Genomic DNA, 16,625 nt, shown 5'->3' with positions numbered 1-16,625 from the left:
CAGGACAACACTGCTGAGATAAGGAGCTGAGGCCTAATGACTAAGGAAACGAGCTAGTCAGGATCACAGGAGAGGATGTGGCTGGTATTAAAGAGGTTAGCAATTAGCTTAAATTGGAGAAGAGCCACTTAGATAAGGTGAGAACGTTGACACCCTGGTGAGAGGGAAAGAGATAAAGATGACGAGTGAGGGACGGAGGATGGGCTCAGACAGGCACCAGACTGGTGGTTAGAGCAGTTAAAGGCTAGGTTGAGGCGTACGGCCCTCCTTGACCTCGGGTGTTGACACTAGCAGGTGTGACTGGGTGGGGCTAGGTGCAATGCAACAGTTACAGAGCGGACACCTGTCATTGAAGAAGGGACAATTACTATGATACACCAAGCAGCTGATGAAACTACTGTACTGCTACACAGCTACACACTAAATGATGTTGGTGGCTTTCATGAAGGCTCTGTCCCAAGTCTTAAATAATGAATTGTAATTTGTATGAACACATATTTCTGGATACTAATTTGTCACTGTGTGTTTAGTCCTTGCTGCCTATCCAATATAACCATAAAACATATTCCTGTTCATGTAATCACAACCATATTTGGTAAGATTTAAAGCCAGCGCTTCAAGAGTTCATCACTTGTGTGTGTATGCAAGTGCACATAGTTAATATTTAATGATCTGAGACACAAACATAGATGAAATAAGTGATGAATTGCTGCTGTAAGAGCCAGACTGCATTATCAGGACTGTGCACATGTGGCCAGTTAATGCAAACAGACATACACGCACTTACAGCCATATTCTTCTGTGCACGTAAAGAGACGTTCTTCACTCGTAAAAAGTCTGTGCGGTGGAATGTGTGTGTTTTAATTAGTGTTAATGAGAGAATTTACAGAGTAAACAGCTCGGTTATGGCCTCTAGGCTTGCCTGGAGAAGAGACAGGTGGCACTACTGGGGGAGGAGAGGAAAGGAAGGAGAGCAGAGAACAGAGAGGAGAGACGAGAGGAGATTAAGGGGTCTGTGCATGTGTATAAAAGTGCAGCTGCTGGTGTAAACATGGCTGTGAAGATCCCGCTGCCGTGCTCACAGCTGGATCCCAAACCTCAACGCAAACCGTCTGCAAATCACAAGCCTGTCCTGATTACAGCCGAGGCGTATTAACACACATGGACACAGGAGGCTGACAAGAAAGGCCTTAAACAAACAGGCAGCCAAAGAAAGGCTGCAGACGTTTCACAACACTTCTGCATACTTCTTTAATCAGGTCTGTGTGTGTTTGTATGTATGTGTGAAACACTGGAATGCTATCCTAGCAAGATGGAAAAACACAGTAACCCCACTCCAATATATAAGCTGCTCTACATGGCACACTATTGGCAACAACTAATCCATCTTCTAAATATACAACGTGGATTGATGCTCAAGTGTGTCAAGAGAAGAGTGGGAGAGAAAGGAGAAACTGGCACACCTCTGAGGATTCCATATTTATCTTTTTTTGCCTTCAAAGCACCAGTGATGTTTGGTCATCCATCAACAGGATGGGACCGCTGAAAGAATTCCCACATGGGGGCAGATTTCTTCTGACTCTCTTTTTTCAGAAGTCTAAACACTACACACATCATTTGTATGTCTGCGGTTATATCTTTGTATATGTTTGTCTGTGTCAAAAAAGGCCAATGCCACAAAGGGAAGAAAACTGTCTGAGAAAGGAAAGTTTGCTTTAGACGGTCGTCTTTATGCAAACACACACACACACGCGATCTTCCAAAAGAGGGATGTGGGGAGGTCAGACAGGGCACTGCTATCTGTAAATCTATCTGCTGCCTACAGATCAATTTTCTCCTATGAGACTTGGCTCCTATAATTCTTTGGCATTTCCTGGTCAGTTTCCTTCCGCCATGAGCTGAGAAAGGCAACCTTTCCTGATATGTGTGTCAATGGGTCAGAAGACAGAGAGTCGGTGTGTGTCATGTCGGACAGCGTGATCTCTAGGGAGCTCTTTCTGTGGAATAGTAGGAACCTAAGTCATGCAAAAGTCTCCCTCCCTAAGTACTCATCTTACAACATGCATTACGTTAAAACATTCGACTTGATGCTAAGTGGCTGTAGCACTACCTGATACACATTTCAACAAAGCAGTAGTACTTACATGAAATTATATGAGTGTGATTCTTTTGCTTGTACTGTAGGAAGCACAGAAATACTAAACCTCTCCTCTTTCTATTCATCTTTTTTTTCCTCTCTGCTGCTAAAGGCGATGAGGCCAGGTCTTTGCAATTAGAGCTCATCACACCATCAGGTGGACTGTAACTGCCCAACAGGAAAAATGACGCATCCAATGGCGATAAACAGATAATAGGCTTTCCTCGAAATTCCTCGAATAGAATTGCACCCCCCCTAGGATGTGTTTACCGTTTACGAGACACGAACAAACAGGTCCGCACTAAAAAGCACACCCAGCCACTACATCTGTTGACTTTTAAATGCACCATGTTTCCCAGAAGCCCATGTGACTCAGGAGACTGTATATGTGGACTCCCCGCTGCTCCCTCATTACTGTTAGCATTCACGTTAGCTCAGTCACTGATGTGGTCTGACCAGACCTTAATGACCTGCATACCTTCATCAGCCTCAGGTTATGTTGAAAGCTGGGCCAAGATGGGAAATAGTTTTGTGTGCTTGGTTTTTTGTGTGCTGGGATTCGTCTGTTTGACGAGAAGTTATAAGACACAAAAGTCCGCCAGTGACTCACCAAAGATGACCACCTATGTCTGTGACTTGGGTACATCTAAGAACTCCGATTGCAACATGATAGTTGAGAGAATAGCTTTGCGAATGTGTTTATGTGCTTGATGTTTAATCACAGCTCCTGCTTGAATGCTCTGGCTTAAGATGACTGAACGCAGTAGGGTGTGGTTTATGGCGAGGATGTCTATTTTGTTAACTAACAGGAATTAGCGTCTAGTTGTTAGTGGTTTTAAAGATTAAAACCAGTAACTATCTGGTTTTAAACGTCTGCCAATGAGGCTGTTTTAGCACAGACACGGCTTTGTCACCTGCAGCATATTTGAATTTAAAATCCGGCTATGAATCACAATGCCAAAATCTGCCATTAACTTTGGCCATAAGGCCAGGCTTCATTAGATTCATGAGCAGGCCGGTCAACCTCTCGGACCAGGAGTGCTGTAGATCTAAACATCGTGTAAATGCACATGGGCTTTGTGATCATGTGTGGTAGATGTACCTGCTGTTTGAGCTGATGCATTAGCCTGTCTTTCTCCCTCTTCAGAGCAATCACTTCCTCCTGGGATTTCTTCCGTTTGGAGGAGGACAACTCCAGCAGGGCTATGTTAGCATCCTTCTCACTGATGGCTGCCAGCAAAGCCTGCTGCCTGAGGGGAGAAGAATGAGAAATAAGGGTGGGAAAGATAGGGACAAGGGATGTTGAATATAAAAAAAAGTTTATCCTTCAAAAAAAAAAATGTATTTGTGAAAAACATAACAGCCAAAGAATAAACAGGTGGACAACTGAAAGACACAGCACCCACACGCAGTTGCGAGCCCTTGTATGTATACAGAAGTCCCAGCACTCACTCATTCCAGAGACTCAGACAGAGATTCCACAGAAAAGAAGCAGACATCTTTGAAGTGGTCTGTAAGTGCTGTAATAGTGGTACCTCAGTGTGACTCATGGATGTGTAATAATGTAATGGAGCCAAATAGAGCGGGCTGAGGAGGATATGACATCTTTCCTCTGTCACTCATTGTTACCACAGTGTGTATTTGTGTGTCTGTGAGTACGTATGTTTGGAGAGGAGGGGAGGGGGGCAACAAATGACTGTCTACAGGTGCAGAGGTTACATACAAGCAACGTCATCGTTCACAAAACCAGACGAGCAAATTTACAACCCAAAGACTGAAGAGAATGACTGGTGCAGAGAAGTGGCAAGTTTTTCGCAGCAGATTGGTGATGACTATCCTCGCCATCTAGCAGGATGTCGTAAATCCAGTGTTGTTACACTTAATCCGCCCACTCTGGTAAACACACTCAGAAGCACAAACATGTTTTTCATCGATAGCCAGGTGCACACACTCAATGCTAGCCACTGACCTTTATGGACACTGTAAAAAGAAATAAGAAGAGACTACTGATAATAAGGGAGAAAAAAACACTAAGGTGTACAGCAGACCCTAGCTCGATTAATGTACGCTTTTTTTTGTCTCCGCAAAATTAATCTCAAATAATATTGAAGGAGTTTCAAGCTGTACAACCAGTTTGTGGACACAAAAGGGTATTTTAAGTTGGATAAACATAACACAGCTGAACTCCAGACTTTTAAATCGCATTTGAAATTAGGGCATTCATCCAGAATGGTAAGGTAATGTGTGGGTTTGTGTGAGGTGAGGGTTAGAGGAAGAGGAGGGAGGGTGCATTCAAAATACACTTTGGACTCAATTAAAAAATTGACCTGTATTGGAGTGTTTTTATTCCATGATTCAAGTCCCTGCAGAAATAACTCAATTGGGAAAATAAACACACCAAACTCAGAATAAAGTCTTGCTAGCCTGGGACTTCACGTTTTGTTTTTAGTACAATTATCTGCATGCCGCATCTGGATCCTGGATTCTCCTGTTCAAGGCCATTAATAGGCCTATGTGTGCTAGCATGTTGTGCATACATTTGTGTGTGCATGCACGTGGGTTCTGACATGGATCGGAGCGGCTAATCACACCATTAATCACAGAGCAGGACCAACATGACACTTTTCGTCTCCCCACACCTTCACTGTTATTCCTTTTAACGCTCACTGTAATAGGAACATACACACACACACCACACACACCACACACCCACACACACACACACACACACACACACACACACACACACACACACACACACACACACACACACACACACACACACACACACACACACACACACACACACACACACAGACCTACATTTGTCTCGTACCAGAGCAAGGACTTTAGACTGTAGGCTTATTCTGCTTGACCTGCCAATTCACAATGTATAATGAGGAAACAAATTCTTTTAAGTTTAAAAAAAATGCACCAAGAAATCCAAAGTAAAGAAAAAATGTCAGTGTGATCTGTTTTGAATACAGTCCAGTTTTAAATTCATGGCCAAAAAGAGCTTATGATGACTTTTTTGCCCTTCAGTGAATGTCTCACTGGCATCCCTTGTTTCATTACTTTTTCTTTGGTCATAATGCATCCAGTCAAATATGGGCAAGGAAGGGAGCACAATGTGTTATGATTCAGAAAAGATGTGTCTGATTCACAGCTTTAACCTACGCACAGGATGGTCTTCTATACACCACTGCTCCAGACATGGATTCCCAATAACTTCCTAGCGTCTGCATTGACGTCACTTTTCCAGCAGACCATGCCCCCTCATTCGGACAGAGTGTCAAAACATAATGTGACATGGCTGTTTTCAGTATTTGAAAAGGACAAAAACAGAGTAAACCAGGAACATCTACCTAAACATCTGGACTCAACAGAGATCATGACTATTTACTCAAGACACAGTGGACGGTGGACATTTATATGTGGCCAGAAATCCTGTTTCCTGACATTTATATACCTAACTGATTTCAACACTTGCTTCAAAGTAGCTACACAAAGCATAGCCTGATGGCACACAGGCCTGGATCAACAGAGGTGGATGTGAAACTGAATAAACATCACAGTTTTGGATCACTACAAAGTTTTGTATTAGTTGTTTCTCCCTATTTCAGTGATCCATTTGCTTCTTTTTTCTTCGGCTTTCAGAAGTTTGTCAAAAGATTGCTCTACGTTTGTTGAATCTCTCTGTAGACTAGAGTCAATCACACAACAGCGTGCTGTTTTTGAAGTGACTTCATCGTAACCAGGCTTTCTTAGAGTATAAGCTAGCTTGATTTTAGCAACCGTTAAACTGTTGTTGCCTCCTGTAATTTTCTGAAGTGTCAATTACACTCTCAACTTCAATATAATTTTAGTAGTAAAGTCAGGAACTGTTATTAGGTTGGTAACTTTAACTTTAAGGTATGAAAAATACTTGTAAATTGCTTTATATAGTTTTGCATATCTGTGGACGTATACATTGTATTATCTTTCACTGTGAAACCAGCCATGTTAATCAGACTTTGCAGGATTTTATGACCTAGCATAAAAACATAGTCCGTTGTCCATAGGTGCTGAGTCATCATTGTTTATTTACTGTATCATCTGATGAAATACAAGCCCTCAATTTTACCCCAAAACAAAAACACAAAAACAAGAGGGAGTAGAGTGGAGTGGAGTAACATTATATTCATCACTAACTAAATGCACGGAGGTTCGGTGATATGATGCATACAGTATGTGCTGTTGTAACTGCATGGTTTGCCCTGTGGCTTTATTAAAGTAGCATTACAATTCAGAATGTTTCTATAAACATATTAGATCAGCTGAGGATTAATACTACCCGCAGAGAACACAAAGTGAATACATATTTTCTGAAAAGACCGCCCTTTAGGCTCAATTAAAGCTGCTTATTTCCTACTGATTCCTGACATCAGTGTGTACTTTTTGCCACTGAGTGGCTGTAAGTGCAGAGACCCCCTCCAACTGTGACATCAAGTGCATACCCTCTATAGTAACAAGAAAGTCCAGTAGTGACACTTCATCTTGTGTAGCACCAACTTCTTGTCTGTTGTGTGACTGCATAAAAAAGATTGAACACTAAACTGAAAAAACTTTCACAATCTGAGTGGGTGATGTTTTATGTGGAGGGCAAAAACTGGTGGAAGAAAAGAGCAGGATGAAAGGTTAGGAGGTGAGGGGCACTAACCCCCACCCAAGTTTTCAAGGGGAGGTTTATCTAATCTGTGAATTTATCTGAAAAGCCAAACAGAGATCCATCTCTTTCTGGCAGCCACCAAGTCACTTCATCAAGATTGTCAAACTCCCATTCATCAAGCGGCCTCTGCTGAAAGACACTAATAAAAGAGTAGGTTTTGTTATTGAGATGGATGAGATACAGAAGGTGTTGTAGTGAAATAATCCCAGTTTAGTCCAGCAACAGAAAAGAATGACAAAAAAAACCCTGTTGGACTCTGAAATTTTTAGACATTGTCTTTGGCATCACAGCCATTGTACATCAAAAGTGTGCTCTACTCAAAAAAGAAAAAACTGTAAGTTAACTTTTTATGACCTGAACATGTGCTGCTGTCTTTGAAGATGTGGTTGTCACATCCATCTCACCTCAATCCCCCCGCACAGGTACAGACGTCTCAACCTTAAATTTATGTATTGACCCTGTGATGGTCCAACCCCGACTGAACTTAACCTCTGGACCAAAGAGGCTGCCCTGCTTTAGTCCAAGCTAAATCACTTCCAGGCTCTAAATTAACAGATTACAGCGCTGTCTCCCTGTGGGTGCTCACTGAGAGGTACTGCAGGATTCTGCTGAGTGATGCCTTCCTAAAACAATAAAAAAGGTACATTATTATGATTAGCCAGCCTGTAAACTTTGTCTCCCACATCCTCAATCAGTGACTATGGGTGCACTGTGTGTGTGTGTGTGTGTGTGTGTGTGTGTGTGTGTGTTTGCCTGAGTGTGCTGATTAGTATTGCTAGCAGCCTTTGAGCCTGAATCACTCTGGAGTATTTAATCACAACTAAATTGAGCAGCCATTTGGCCTTAGATGCAAAGCACACTTGCAATGAACATGAATCTACCAGACAGGATCCATCTATCAGACATGCACACGTACACACACACACACACACACACACACACACACACACACACACACACACACACACACACACACACACACACACACACACACACACACACACACACACACACACACACACGCGCGCGCAAAGAAAAATGCTTGTACTGTATCTGCTTGCTGATCTTGAGTGGGTGAACCCTCTCTCTTTCCTCCCTTTTTGTCTCACTCCCTTTTTAACTTAGACTTGGCATGTCCTGCACAAACAAAGAATTATCTTTATTTCCTTTTCAATTGAAAGGGCGACAATGAAATGGATTTTCATGACAAATTTGAAATAACTCTTCAGAAAAGTCAGACCCTTTGCTCTTAGAAGTCACAAGGCATTCCAATAAAAGGAAAAATAAATCGCACATCAGGATCTGTGTCAAAAATGTCACTTACATTACTTTGGCTGGCAAAGTAAACATTACGCATACACAAACTTTATAAATACTACACTTTCCTCATATAAAGAGAGCATACAAGCTCTGTAGAATTACACAGACTGGACTGACATCTTATTTATAAGGGGTGAAATTCTCTGCTCGACTACAACATGTGATTCCAATTGAACCTTCATGGTCCCTGGGACTTATTGAGACATTCGGATCTGCAGAGGTGGGAGATGGATGGCTAAAGTACATGACCATGCGATGAGAGGTGAGAGGGAAAGGAGGGGGGGTTGGAGGTCAGCAGAGACGATATGGAAAGGAAAAAAAAAGGGAATGCACAGAGTGGAATAAGAGAAGGGTGAGGAGACATGAGGCCGGAAGGAATTATTTCAAGACAAAGGAATGAAAAATGAGGAGAGAAGACTTTGATGAAGACAACTCTGAGGTAGGGCTGCTGTCAACGGACCGCTGGGATGTCACAGGGCAGATGGGAGACTGGCAGGTCACATGGATTGCTGGGTGACAAAAGGTCGAGATGGGGTCAAGAGTGAGCATGAACACACATGCATACATCAGGGCAAAAAAAAAAATTAATTGACGGACTGAGGATATAAGGGGAGGTGTACTGTGGCTGTGAGGGAGGGGAGACAGCGAGGCAGAGCCAGGTATAAAAATATTAAATGAAGAGCAGATATGGCAAGGGATGAAGGCAAGAGAGGTAGGCGAAGCATGTGTTTGACAAAAGTGACTACCACCTGCACTGAATAAGAGTGAAAAAAAAGGGGGGGGGGGAGGAGTGGAGGAAAGGAAGAAAGGAGCAGAGGTAAAGATTTAAGAGTCCCAGCCTACCCTAAATCAGCTCTGCGCACTCCATGTTGTTATTCCTTGGCGTCACGGTTGAAAGATGTGTGTTTATAATTTGTGTTATGATTTACTTGAAATTATGTGTGTGGAGAGTCAGTGGGACAGAAACAGATGCGTCCATGTGATGCCCGAGGGAACCATCAATAGTGTCTGCCCCTAAGTGCAGTGTGTGCGTGCATTTGCCTGTCCGTGCGCACATTTGCACTTTCATGTCCTCGTGTGCATGTGTGATGTATTTTGTTAGCAAGAACATGGGGAGCCTACTAATATCTGTTCCCAGGACATCTTTTAAGAGGTCTTGCCGTTTGTGATCATGCCTGTCTACCACTTAACTGTCCAGCTCTGCAGAAACATTCCACACAGCATTTTATAGCCATTGCTTGATTGTGAGTGTGTGAAGGTGTGGCACAAGGCCGGGGGCCCCTGCCTAGGCAGCACTAGAGGCCTGTGGTGAGAGCTAGCAGAGGACATGAGAATGGGGCATGGCTGAGTGACACCATTATTTATGGTCTTGGAGCACTGTGTTATTTACAACTGTGGAGGAAGGGAAAATGTCTATTTCCAACATAAAACACACGCTCTGCTTCTTTTGGTAAGCTTTTTGCAAAGCCAGTAAGGATGGTGAATCTGCATTTCAACTCTTTATGTGGGTTAAATGTATTTTTATGAGTTCCAAGTTTTGCCTACCTTATGTAGGATTAGCTTCATGCTAAACTACAGCAGCTAGCCTGAAGGCACAAGCCAGATGCACCTATTATACACTTCCTTCTGTATGCCTGTCTGGATTAAAGCCTGTATTTGTCTTAATCTGTAAAGTAGAATTTTTGTATACCTACCACAAATAAAAACTTGCATGCCTGTCTTGTATGAACGTCAACTCCAATATTCACCTCGAGAAGCTATATTGGACAGTACATGCTAATCCTGAGCTTTAAGCAAGTATGGTAAACTTTACATGCTAACCTTGAGCTGTGCTTCCCAAGAAAAATCCATGACAGCAGATGGTTCTCCCAGAACTGGGCCAGGTTGTGTGTGTTTTCACTTCACTAATAAAATATACAACCCACTTACTCTGCTCACCCCCACTCCCACACTAGTGGTCTGACTGGGGGGAAGGGGGAGAGCGTGTGTAATTGAAAGAGTATGTATCAGTTTTACAGCAACAAGAGGGAAAATACGAGGGGACAAAAATCAACAAATCTGCCAAAACAAGGCAAATGTTTTAAGTGTTAGCAGGGACGAGGAGAGATGGCTGACTGCTTCCAGAGATGAGCGGGAACAGACGGCCATCGCTGTATTCCAGCCAGAAAGAAAAGGGTGAGACAGATAGAGAGAGCAGGGCAGAGAGCAACGGAGAGGAAGAGAGCACTCAGTTGTTCTGCACATCGAATGGGAGCAGCTCTCACAATTTTATTTTGTATCTATATTCACAAAATACATAAAACCTACAGTTGCACTTATTTAATATCCATCCATCCATCCAGCTTGATTACATTGTTAACTAATAAGTGAACGTACTGAATTGTTAAACTTTCCCTGTGCTAAACCCAACACTTTGAGAACAGACAGTTTGAGCTCCTTTGCATCATCTTCTGATATCAGCAGGGTGGCTGGAATATTCCTGTTGTTCCTGTTGTTGTAAGCAGGATAGATGACTAAATCAGGCCAAGTGGGATGTCAGTGATGATTAGTACCTCACCAACAGCTCTTTCTCATTTGGATATCTTTGAAAGCCTCAATGTGTGTGCATACTTTTTCCTGTGTAACTTTAGGAAAAACTCACTCCACATCAGATTAGCCAAAGCCACCATCACTTCTCAAGAGTTGTTTTGCAAAAGCCAACATACACAGCTATCCATCAATATGGTGAGATCTGACCCTGAACCTCTGGGGATACCACCAATAGCATTCCATTCTTTAAAAGGGTAGGTTTGTTTTTCGTCTTTATTGTCGCTCAGCTGACTGACAGTGTTTCCCTGAGGCACAAGAACCAAGTCAGAGTGCTGTACTGTACCACACACATGTAGGGCTCCCCTGCAGTCACACACACACACACACACACACACACACACACACACACACACACACACACACACACACACACACACACACACACACACACACACACACACACACACACATGTACAGCAGCTGGGTTGTTTAAAGCTCCCTGTCATCTCAGAGAGAGAGGTGAGGGTCACACAATGAGCAGCACTGCACCAGTCACACTACTGTAAGAACACACACAAGGATATACGGCGAGAAACCCACACACACGTGCAGCGTGTTAAGGAAGAGCACCAAGACCAAGTGTAAGCACTGATGAGTAATGCGCCCTCCATCCTCACGGCCTTCACTGGCAACCCCTTACCCTCAATTTAAAAAAATCACGAGATAGAAGTAAACAACATTTGACAAGTGGAGGGAGTTTGTAAAGGTCAAGTAAGATGATCTTAAAAAAGAGGCAGAGCCTCCTGTCAGGTACATGCATTGTTACAATACAATATAATATAATCTACTTGTTATTCTAATATAGAACAAATTAATCTAATTGATTCATCATTTGTGTCTAAAAATTAACATTTTCCAAGAGCCCAATAACTCCAATAAAATGTAATAATCTTCAAGTAACCTTATTTGAGCCCACATTCATCTAATTTAACACATTATAAGCAAAGATTCTGATCTTTTGTTTTTCGTTCAAGCTTTATTTATATTGTTCCAGTAACTGCAAAACATAATGCAAGTCTTGTATTCCACAAACATAAGAAAAACAAGTTCTCCCTCACATGCAATCTTCATCTGTATTCAGGTAATATGCTACAGAAAAGCCTATAATCTTGACAGTTACTTATATGTAAATTAAAAATACCAGGAAGACAACTTCTGCCTTGCGTCATTTCAAATTGAGGCCCTTTTTATTGTCTTGTGTGTAAGTAATCCTCTGTCAAACATGGGCTCTCCAACAGGAAGGCCACCACAATGTGCTGTCTTTTTCTCCCTCCATCCTCATTCCATCACTCCTCCTTCCCTCCCTTTCTTTCACAAATCAAAGAGAGGAGCACATGGCATCACCTCCGCCTTGGACTTGGACCTCTCTATCATTCGCCTTCCTTCTACCTCTATTATTCTCTATTTGGCTGTGTCTTGCCCTATACTCACTCCAGAGTGGGGCTAAATATTAAGTTCAAGGAGGTTATGCAAACACGTTGAAACAGCCATCCTTGGCCTAAGTATTACCCTGAACCCTTCAATTACCCTCGTTGCTTTCCTCTTTCACCATTCCTTCTGCCTTTCCTGTCCTCTGAGCGGGTTCTATCACTCCGGTCAGCCTGGAAATACAGCGCAAACTCATGACGAGGGGCCAAAAAGACAAAGTTTTCAGGGGCAGAGAGTACAACTTAGTGGCGCACTATTACATACGCAAACACACTAACACAGACGTGCACCCAAAAATACACACATGCACACAAACCAATGAAAGACGGGTCCAGAAAACAGTGGGAGCAAGAACCCCTAGTGTATTTTCTCTCAGTTCCAAATGTAGGGCCTGGCGGTGGACCACAGCTGAGCCACAGCCGACATGCGGTGGAATGGGAGGCCACCACACTCACTTCCATTCAAGGAGCCATAGAAACACACACACACACACACACACACACACACACACACACACACACACACACAGAACATCACAGAGTAACACACACATGCTCAAACACTCACATACACACATGTTCAGCAATTTCCTGGATAGCACTGTCCTGACGATGGGAGTCCATGTTTAAAAAGTGGTTTGAGGTGAAGGGACAGATCTGTATGGGCTGTTTCCCACAATGCTTTGCCAGACAATTACACAACCCAATTAATGTGGTTACTACAGCACAGCTAGGACTTTACTCTGCACAGGCTGAATGTGCATGTGTGCATGCGTGTGAGAGAAGATGTGTGCACGCTCCTTTGGCCTCTATTACTTGCAGAATTATAGCTTTCCTTGGATCTTGGACCAGTCCATTTCCCGTTAGTGTGTAAAGGACACACAGGGTCACACTAACATTCACCCCACACTCCATCAGCCAATCACAGTTATTTCCAATAACAGCCGCATGAGCTCAAGTATTATAAAAGCTGCAAACTACAATACCCACAATGTGTTGCGTACCTTTCCAGCCAAGCGCTCTGTTCCCCTCAGAGGATGAAACCTGAACCATAACTGAATGTTGGAAGTAAAACATTGTCTTAAAACTTGATTATATAAGGATAGAATGTGTTCATCTGTTTTTGTTAGCAGTGACTGCAAAGGATTTCCCTTTAATTAAACATTAATATTTTCATTCTTGATAGTTCACTCACATTAAAGACTCAAACATTGTGGTGTTTTTTTGTTTTTTTTCTAAGTACTGGTCGTGTTCTTTATGTGATGCTAAAGGCCTGAAGAGATTCTGAGGACGAAAACAAGTGAATATAGAAGCTAATGAAGGTCATTTTCCAAAGTAGATTACCACTTAAGTCAATGAAATAATAAGGTAGCAAAATATCAAAACACCAAACAAAGAGTAAAAACACCGCTGAAAAGAAGTAAAGGAAAAAAAGTTTTGTCAGAAAATGTTACTGAAGAATCAAAGTCAAAAGGATTAGTTGTGCAGAATGGCTGCAATGCTACATGATTATCATTCTGAATATATATAAATATTTGTGTGTATGACTATACAATTTGAAACAAATGCAATCTATTATAGGAGGTGCCGGAGGCGGTGCTAATCTTAATTCAATGATATACTGTAGGTGGGTAGATGTATGACAATGCATGATCATACATTTTGCTGAATTGGTTTTGCATGAAAAATAAATAATAAATAAATAAAATAAATAATAAAAATAATATTTTTATTTATAAAGCACCTTTGTAGTCTCATGATTAGCTTGCAATTGGGGTTGTACTAAAGTAAAAAAAAAGTACAAGTGAAATATAATTATACTTAAGGACAGAACCTGAGTAAATGTACTTGTAAATGTTCAAAGCTGCATGCTCCCCTGGATTACAACATGGAAGAAGGTGGGGTACACACACACACACACACACACACACACACACACACACACACACACACACACACACACACACACACACACACACACACACACACACACACACACACACACACACACGCACACACATCTGCCGATAATTAGCAATCAAACCTTGGTTAATAGTTTCTTTTATAGAATAATGGTGAAGTGTAGTTAAAACAAAAAAGTGTTCTGCTTTGTGTTGAAGCGGCAGGAACCACATGCTTTCATTACAGTCTGCAACACAAACTCACTCTGACCACATACTTACTTATATAGACTTCATAAGCCCAGATTTAGAGGGCTTTAAAGTGTGCAGGGGGAAAATAGATTCAAAGAAAGAAATTATGGAAGTAGAGAGACAGAGATGCAGACACAACATGACAGACAGAAAGAGAGAGAGACGTGCAGAAATACAGGGAAACACACACACACACACACACACACACACACACACACACACACGCACACACTCACACTCACACACAGTGGGCTAGGGTGCTGATTAGAGGAGCTGTTGCCAGGTCTGGACAGGTCTGCTGTATATTTACACAGATCAGTAAGGATCATGGGATCAAAGAGTAACATGATTACTACCTGGCCTTCTGATAAAAAACCTCACTATTATTTCTCAGTCGATACACTAGGGAGTACACTCATTTGGGAGGACACACATATCTGAGAACACTAGTGTACACACACTCAGATAAACTTACACTTCTTGGTTCCGACATTCAAAAACACACAGGGGAATGAGGCTACACAGAGCAGGCACACACACACACACATACACACACACACACACACACACACACACACACACACACACACACGCATACATATACACACTAACACGCACACACACACATATATACCCACGCCGCTCTATAATCTAGGTAATTTGTACGTTGAAGCTAGTGTAGACAGATCATGCCTCCGGTACGCAGAGCCTGTTGTGTCACAGCATTTTCTTGTTCGTCTGTTGTTTGAATTCTAAATAGAGAGATACCTTTACGTGTAAAGTACAGTTGTTCTGAATGCATTTCGTGTGAAGAGGACACATGGACTAACTTGCGCTATTGGTATAATGTTATGTCTTTTGCTGGAAGATTGAGTGCGTGTGTTAGTATTTTTTAACGACTGTATGAAAATTGAAGCTGCAAGCAAAAATGCACAAGTCCCTTACGTGCTTGGAAGCATGAATCAGCTAAAGTCTGTGCCTTGTTATCACAACAGCAAAAAAGTGCACTCACTATTTGACCTTTCTGTTCCTGTCTTCCTAAATTCCAGTTTCCTGACTTTATTATGTTTTTTTTTGAGAGAGACACACATAAACACAGGTGGAACTAGACTTGGATAACCGCCCATCAAGCCCTCCCGTACACCTGTGCATGGATTCCAGCTTACGTCTAGTTTTTTAATAAAGAGAACGGTGGTAGTGTGCAGTCAGATGCTGCTGAAAGAGCCACTGATTTCCACATAGATAACACACTTGCACAGAGCTGAGCCAGCTCCCTTGGTAGATTACATCACAGTTATTTTAACAATGGCTTCCACTCAGGATTTTTGCTGGCTACAGTTACATACTGTACAGGAGCGTGTGTATCTAGGTCTGTGTTGTAGGTGTGTGCGTGTGTGAGTTCGAATGTGTTGTGTATTTTCTTTCATGAACTTGAATGATCATTTTTAAGTCCCTTTGACAGCGATGCTTTCAGTCAGAACTGAAGTTATAATGTTGCTCTAAATACAAATTAGGATCTGTGAAAGAATCACACATGTAGAATGTAGAAATACATAAAAAATGTGTTTGTGTTTATAAGCAAGAGTGGCTTGGTATATCTGCCTTCATGTGTGTGAGTTTATGTGTGTGCATGCAGTGACCAAGAGTCTGTTTCTTTGGTCATTCAATGACAATCATAACTGGTACATCTCACTGTGAAGACTCAGACTTAATCTCATTTTGCTGACACTAGTGGACACTTTTAACATTTTTATTTGAACTGTTGATCAAAATAACCCTGACAACAAAAGGATTGTTATATCTGTTTAAAAAGGATTAGGTCAGTGCTACTGTTGCCTGAATGTGGAAAATAATTTGATGTCAGACTAAAGTGAAAACAGGGATATATTTCCATTTCTGTTTGACAAACACTTCTCGATCAATTTCTAAGTACACAAACACTGATAAAGTTCTTAAGCTGACAAAGAGTCTTCCTATCCAGTTTAAAATACAGTATAAGCAAGAAGAACTGCTATTTGCTTTAAAGGGGACATATTATACCCCTTTTCTACCTTTTCAAACAGTCCCCTGTGGTCTAAATGAAACATCTGTGCTGTGCTTTGATCAAAATATAACATGGTTCAAGCACCAGAGGAGGTTTGTGACCCTGTATAAACCAGCTCTCTCAGAATGCTCGGTTTTGGTGTGTGTCTCTTTAAATGCAATGAGCCCCCCCCCTTCACAGAATGAAAGAATTATAAAAGGCCAAAGAGAGAAAAAAATCTTGAAGGAATGTCATATGTTTCTCAAGT

The 16,625-nt window shown here is 41.9% G+C and overlaps 1 protein-coding gene across 7 annotated transcripts in view; it reads right to left on the bottom strand.

The window, feature by feature from the left end:
- The window catches only part of LOC109996130 (ERC protein 2), a 150,289-nt gene that overhangs the window by 41,133 nt on the left and 92,531 nt on the right, over positions 1-16,625 (bottom strand). For all 7 annotated transcript variants that reach the window (XM_065961255.1, XM_065961260.1, XM_065961259.1 and 4 more), the window contains one exon: positions 3,240-3,387. In XM_065961255.1, the coding sequence (XP_065817327.1) occupies positions 3,240-3,387 (148 nt within the window). The remainder of the gene's footprint in view (positions 1-3,239; positions 3,388-16,625) is intronic.

This window comes from Labrus bergylta, chromosome 12, assembly GCF_963930695.1.
Source record: "Labrus bergylta chromosome 12, fLabBer1.1, whole genome shotgun sequence".
NCBI lineage: Eukaryota > Metazoa > Chordata > Actinopteri > Labriformes > Labridae > Labrus > Labrus bergylta.
Note: the sequence above shows the minus strand (reverse complement) of the source record. Positions and strands in the feature narration are given on the sequence as shown.